The 7,271-nt window shown below is 34.7% G+C and overlaps 2 protein-coding genes across 2 annotated transcripts; both read left to right on the top strand.

Moving 5' to 3' along the window:
- The first annotated feature begins 219 nt into the window (after window positions 1–219).
- LOC111787579 (uncharacterized) lies at window positions 220–2,013 on the top strand. Its single transcript, XM_023667596.2, has 2 exons — window positions 220–330; window positions 1,426–2,013. The coding sequence occupies exon 2, from the start codon at window positions 1,455–1,457 to the stop codon at window positions 1,740–1,742; it is 288 nt and encodes a 95-aa protein (XP_023523364.1). The 5' UTR covers window positions 220–330; window positions 1,426–1,454; the 3' UTR covers window positions 1,743–2,013.
- Window positions 2,014–3,206: 1,193 nt separating this feature from the next.
- Window positions 3,207–6,933, top strand: LOC111788041 (magnesium transporter MRS2-1). Its single transcript, XM_023668178.2, has 6 exons — window positions 3,207–3,550; window positions 3,901–4,518; window positions 4,980–5,108; window positions 5,207–5,539; window positions 5,633–5,680; window positions 6,524–6,933. Exons 2-6 carry the CDS (start codon window positions 3,913–3,915, stop codon window positions 6,752–6,754), a joined length of 1,347 nt encoding a protein of 448 aa, XP_023523946.1. The 5' UTR covers window positions 3,207–3,550; window positions 3,901–3,912; the 3' UTR covers window positions 6,755–6,933.
- The last annotated feature ends 338 nt before the right edge of the window (window positions 6,934–7,271 follow it).

Raw genomic sequence — 7,271 nt, forward strand, 5'->3', positions numbered from 1 at the left:
GATATCGACATATAATATCCATTAATTTTAAAAGTTATATAAAATGAAATTAAAAGTTCAAACACTTCTTACATACAAAATTTAGATTTTTTTTTTTTTTTTTTTTTTTTTTTTTTTTAATTAGAGGAACGATAAAATTATCGAACGGCCGTTAAACTTAAATTAACGATAAAAAAAACCCGGTTCAAAACGCGGAAGAGAGAGGACAACCTGATCTTGTGGATTTCGTATCCTTTATAAAACCGTGACCTTTCTTTCTTTCTCGATCTCTTCGAAGAACAGCAAATTCTCCTTTCTTGCGATCTCCTTTGGCGCGTCTGTTTATTGACTGTAAGATTCACTCTCTCGTTTCATTATTTCTCGTAATTTGTAATACATTGTCTCTCTCAGATCTGCTCTTCTTCTGCCTTTTGTGATTTCTTTTTCTTAAATTTGATATTTCTGCCGAATATTGCGTTGTTCTTGAGTTTCTTCTCGTCTTCTATATTGTCGTGGATGTTGCTCATTTTTTGGAGAATGTGCAGATCGATTGGATCGGATTTTATTTTTCCTTCTAGTATTAGCGTCGTTTTGGTATGGATTTCTCTCTTTTGCGATGTGGATTTGTATCGCGTGTGTAATTTGCTTTTAAATGTAGATCATATACTGATGTTTAGGGATTTGGAGTTGGGCCGAGCTGATAAGATTATATGTGGCGTTTTGAGGATGGGGACTTTATCAGGAACAATTAGTTTTTTTGAGGTTACGGAAATTATATGAAATTATATGGTTTAATGCTATGGACAAATTCTTGTTTCTGGCATGAGGAGAAATTTTTTCGTGTTTTAGGTTAATTTCTATGGGTTACTTGCCGCTGTTTGTCCATGGATCGGTGGGCTTTGATTATTTTGCTCCTCTAACTTCGACTTGGGATGGGTTAGAAGAGAGAGCTCGAGTATTATAGCTGAGACTTGTTGTTGCCTTGAAAAATATAAAAGCAATTCTAATCGTTTTCTTGATGTATAACTCTTGAATATCTAGTTAAAAGTTATGCGTTGGAAATGAATATTGAGACTTCTATTCATGCCATCTATATTATTACAAATTTTAATTCTCAGGCGAGCCTTCTACTACTGATGTCTACAAGTTTTGTTGCATTTTATCTTCCCTCGAATTCAACAAGTCCTCGAGTTCAATTTTCAAGACCTAATGCTTTTGACCAAGCTTTTGATGATCTTATTGTTTCGTGTATTTCATAATGTGTTGTTGCCTGCTGCAGATTACATTGACATCTTGCATCTTACTTCTTCAAATTCTAATATGTTTGAATGGTATCTGAATTTATTGAAACACACTTGCTGAAGAAAAGGGATATTGTGGCTATCTGTTTAATCTTGTCCCTCTTTTGCTTTTGTGGACGATTCTGAATTTGGTGCTAAATTTCAGATCACAGAAGAAGATTAGAGCTCTAGAACATGGTTCTTGACAGCATTCTAGCTTCTCCTCGCAGGAGGACCCCAACATTTAGGAAGCATTTTCCTGCAAATGAGTTGGGTAGTTGGTCAACTCTCTTCAATCGTCATCGCTACCTCTTAACCGCACTGGCACTCTTGACTTGCCTTTGCACAATCTACCTTTATTTTGCAATCACATTAGGGGCTACTGCATCGTCTTGTGCGGGTTTGACTGGAGCTCAAAAAGAATTGTGTCATCTGGAGCATGCCAAGGCTTCTCTGGCTAAAGGCAAATTGAAATTTCTATGATACGTAGGGACCTTGAGGTACAAAGCTTCTCATTTATTGGTTCTTCTCTTTGGTGGGATCTGTATTTATAAGAAATGAAGATCATTGTAGGTCAAAAGTTCATTCATCCATTTTGATTCATACATGTAACTGATAAAAATGTAGCAGAATGTCATTAACATTGCTTCCTTGCATTAATTTGTTCCTTTTTCCTTGCTTGTTTCTATGTTATGATGGGTTTATATGAAAACTTCAAGCAGAATAAATGTTCATACTGCTGTTGTGACATTAATTGATGGGAGCCTAATTTCTTGCCGTTTGTCATTCCCTCTGCCTTGTTCCTGCCGGGCTGCCCCTAGAAACTGAAAACCTACCTATTTTACATTTAAAAGATTGATAGTGTAAAAACTTTTAATAGGCTACTCTGTCAATAATTAGCCACTTCTCGAAAAAAAAACGACTTTTTTTTTTCTAATAAAATCCACCAACATGAATATGTGAAAATCTTTTTTTTTTTCTTTTTTTCTTTTCTTTTTTTTGTCATTAAGAGGTTGAGATGATCATATTTATTTATTAATGAAAAAAAATATGTAATCCAATTATGTCTCTCAGGGACGTGTTTCTAATTTTAATTTTGTACTTCTCCGATAAAAAGGGTATTTCATTTGGGTTGGAAATAACAATTCGAGAAGAGTGTGTGAACACGGGTTTACCTCAATTTTTTGTGCTCCTATTTTTTTAGATCGATAATCAATAAAACACGAGAACAAATCATTACAAATATTGAAACATATCTTCCTAAGTTATATTATTGTTTGGAAAGAGGTTCCTTTAATTAAGTTCAAATTATTAAATACTAATTTTAAGTTACATCCATTTAACATGTATAATCCTTATGTAGCATATTTATTTGGATTTGTTTTTTTTGTCTCTTAAAATTAATTTGTTTGAAGAACACTAGTTTGATGAAAAACTATGTTATTATGTTAATATGTATTTTGATTTTAATAATCATTATTCTTTCATAATTAAATATTTACTATTGAAACTTAGTGAATAATATATTAATTCATATTCATATGAATTATAAATTAACCTAAAATAATCTACGAAGAATAATATATATTAAATACTAAGTGTTAAAATTTATAATTTAAATGTCTAACATAATAATGGGTTATGTTTAACTATGTATGATAGTTAATAATGACTTAAAGCAATTAAAATTAATTTACACTAGATTTTTAAAGTTTTAATTTTTACCAAAAGAAATTAAGAGTAAAATAAAACATTTTAAAGTATCTAATATTGTTAAATGTATTTGGTATAATTTAACTTGGAGAGAGAGAGAGAAATTAAATTTTGCCATAAAATAAAACATTTTAAAGTATCTAATATTGTTAAATGTATTTGGTATAATCTAACTAAAAAAGAAAGAGAGAGAGAAATTAAATTTTGCCATAATTGAGAAATAATAATTGATGGTTAATTTTGTTTGTGATGAATCTGATGATATGGTCAGCATCACTGTATGCTGAGATTCTTGAACCTGCTAGGCTCGGTTTCTTGATTCTTCTTGATCAATTATCGGTTCCGTCTTCAATCTCTGTTCATCATTCTCTGATACGGCAATTGGAACTCTCAGCCTTCTGGTGCTTCATTCGCTCGCCTCTGCAATCTAGGTTTTCTTTCATCTTTTGATGTTGAATTCTTAACTCAATAGGTTTTCCCCCTGTGAAATCTTTCATTTCCGAGCTCGTGAGAAGGAATTCTATATTTGTATCTGTCGTACGCTCTCTGAGAACCGCCGCCTTTGTTCTCCTTTGGAGGTGATTTTCTTTTTCTTTTCGTTTTGTGTTGTTTCGTTATATGATTTGATACCTGCGGTTGGCAGTTACATCTTTAGGGTTGAGTTATTCCGGTTAGAAAAGATTTGGTTGAGAATTACTGATGTGTTACTTTCCCTTTGTACTGCACGAGCATTGCGAATTTATTGTTTAATCACTATTGCATTTAAGATATTGAAATTTTTTGCTATTATGTTACTGATTATTGTTTGTTCGAACTGGAACTGCGTGATTGATTGACTCGATACGAGCGTTTATATAACTTTACAATATATATATATATGTGTGTGTGTGTGTGTTGATTTCCAACTATTTTATGTTGTTTCATTTAGATATTTGTGTAAATGGCGGATCTCAAAGAGCGGTTGCTTCCTCCGAAACCTGCATCTGCTATAAATGTTAGGGAGGCTGTTAATAATAGGCCATCGGCCTCCGGAAGGGTGCCATTTCAAGGTGTGGATGTTTTAGGGCTGAAGAAGCGAGGCCAGGGACTAAGATCTTGGATCCGGGTAGATTCCTCTGGGAACTCCCAGATTATTGAGATCGATAAGTTCACTGTGATGCGTCGTTGTGATCTACCTGCACGTGATTTGCGCCTGCTTGACCCTTTGTTTGTTTACCCTTCCACAATTCTTGGTAGAGAGAAGGCTATTGTGGTCAATCTGGAGCAGATTCGATGTATCATAACAGCCGATGAAGTTCTGCTGTTAAATTCCCTTGATAGTTATGTATTGCAGTATGTGGTAGAGCTACAAAGACGTTTGAAAACCACTGGGGTCGATGAGGTTTGGCAAAATGATGGAAATCATGGAGCTGACTTTAATCGAAGAAGAGGAAGTAGGAATTTCGATAATTTATTTGCAAACACCACCTCTCCTGATTATTTGCCCTTTGAGTTCAGGGCTTTAGAAGTCGCTTTGGAGGCAGCTTGTACATTTCTTGATTCCCAGGTGCGTAGAAATAGAAGTTTGAGCTGTTTGCTTTTATTTGTTTCATGCATGTTAATTGGTCGTGTTTTGAGTTCGTAATTTTTGTTTAAAACAAGTAGAAACAGAAGATTAAGGAATGCTTTTCCATACTGACATTTGAAACATATTAACAGGTCTGATTATCATGCATTTTGGTGTAAGATTAATTATTACTCATTTCAAATTCATCAGATTGAAGATTTGAAGTTAAAGGTTCTCCTGCTTGTATTGTTTATCACTGTTGACTTCCGACTAATTAGGGCATCACTGATCAAGTTATACTATGGTGTTGCTGTATTTGTTGAGGACTTTCTGGCTTAGCAATAATGATAACATACTATTAAATAAAGCCATCCTTGATTTATTTCATCATATTTTTACTAGCTAGTAATTTGTTCTTCTAATGTGATGATTTCTTCATATAATTTGCTCGTGCCCTAAAGGCTGCAGAGTTAGAAATTGAAGCATATCCATTGCTAGATGAACTTACGTCGAAAATCAGTACATTAAATTTGGAGCGTGTCCGTCGCTTGAAAAGCAGACTTGTTGCCCTGACTCGTAGGGTTCAGAAGGTATTCTGCATTCACTCTAGTGATCCTGGTTTATGCAAGTAAATGGGTAGCTGCACAATTTTTTCTCTATGTTCTCTATTTGAGCTGCATCTTTTTAGGTTAGGGATGAAATAGAGCAGCTCATGGATGATGATGGAGATATGGCAGAAATGTATCTCACCGAGAAGAAAATGAGAATGGAGTCCTTTGTTTATGGCGATCAGTCTGTGACTGGATACAGGCCAATCGATGGAGCATCTATTTCAGCTCCTGTTTCTCCTGTATCTTCACCGCCCGAAACTCGCAAGCTTGAGAAGAGCCTTAGCATTGCAAGGAGTCGGCACGAGAGCATGAGAAGTTCAGAAAGTGCCACTGAAAGTATAGAGGAGCTCGAGATGCTTCTTGAAGCATATTTTGTTGTCATTGACAGCACCTTGAACAAGTTGACATCGGTACTCATTGCACATGAGTCTTAAAATTAGTTTTCTTTTCTCCTTTTCCACTGGGATAAAACTAACAATCTTATCTCATTTTCCCTCTTATAGTTGAAGGAGTACATTGATGACACAGAAGATTTCATCAACATCCAGTTGGTACGCTCATGTTCTTTCTTTTTTCTTTTCTCAGTTCGTACATCATTCTATCTGCTGAACTGTTGGGTTCTTGATTATAATATTGGTAGGCCCCAAATTTCAGATTCATCTTCGGTTAGGAATCACAGACCTCCACAATAGTATGATATTGTCCACTTTGAGCATAAGCTCTCATGGCTTTACTTTTGGTTTTCCCAAAAGGCCTCGTAACATTGGAGATGTATTCCCTACTTACCCATGATCAACCCCTTAATTATATGGTGTGGGACTCCTCTCCCAACAATCCTCAACATCTTCTCCTCCATTCCTGATTGTTTCTCAGCCATCTCTACCATTTTTCCCTCCAATGAACTAGCGTTGTTTGTTTTCCATCTTGCCCGCAATTCCCTAGAAAATTGCTCTGGTCCCAATACTGATATAAGCTGGCCAACAATTTTAGATTTGAGCGCTCCCAATTCTCAACAGAGAATGTCCAAAGATGACACAGCAAAAGATACCCCACACCAAACAACAACATATCCCTCACCTCCACGGCCCTCCTCCTAACTGACAAATACATACTTTTTAGAGTATGATCAAATCCTCCCTCAGTCTTCTAAGAACAGTGATCTCTTGAAATTGTTAAAAATCTTTTCAACTGCTGCCATTTAAGCGGATAAAGCTGAAAAGACAAAAACATATGAAGTGAAGAAAAAAATTTACAATTTGGTTAATGCTTCTAAATTCCTTCGTTTTCCCTAAAGAATATCTGAACTACTAGAGAATTCAAAACTTGCCGATCGTAGAGTCGTATCATCGCTTTTTTTTTTTGTTCCAATTACTCAAAAAGATGTTCATGTGCAGGATAACGTACGGAATCAGTTGATCCAGTTTGAGCTACTGCTCACAACTGCAACATTCGTTGTTGCCATTTTTGGGGTGGTAGCTGGAATATTTGGCATGAATTTTGAAATATCAATGTTTGAGAATCCTGATGCATTCAAGTGGGTTCTTCTAATTACAGGCGTAAGTGGGATTATCATATTTTCTGCATTTGTTTGGTTTTTCAGATACAAAAGACTGATGCCACTTTAAAGGTGTTGATGGCATTCTAGAAAATTAGTCATATTCTATGGGTAACAAATGGAATCCCATTGGTTATATATATTATTTCCTTTTTTTCCTCCTCTGGTTCATGCCAACATGAAATGTATGTAGATGTAGAAAAAAACTTGGCTCATCCAACCTAATTTTGAAGCCTTTGTTCTTCTCTCTGTTCATGTTTTCATATTTCTATTTACCAACTTCAAAGATCTTATATTTGTTGGTAGGGCTGTCAGTTAAACATAATACGACCCTTCATTATAAGGTAAATATCTAGTATTTTGCTTTATAGTACGGCTTACCATATTTGCCCTTTTATTGAAGGCAAATGTATTGTATTCATCCATTATTCTTTCATTTTATTGTAATTTTCATATTATTTGTAGCTTATCATATTTCTGCATTCCGTAAATGATTATAAATAAGAAAACTTTCACCACCATTTAGGTGGGAAGAATTCATCTTGATTAAAAAAATACGATATGTAATAAAAAAATTTCACAAATAA

The sequence above is a fragment of the Cucurbita pepo genome, chromosome 2, assembly GCF_057944985.1.
Source record: "Cucurbita pepo subsp. pepo isolate OVF chromosome 2, ASM5794498v1, whole genome shotgun sequence".
Lineage (NCBI taxonomy): Eukaryota > Viridiplantae > Streptophyta > Magnoliopsida > Cucurbitales > Cucurbitaceae > Cucurbita > Cucurbita pepo.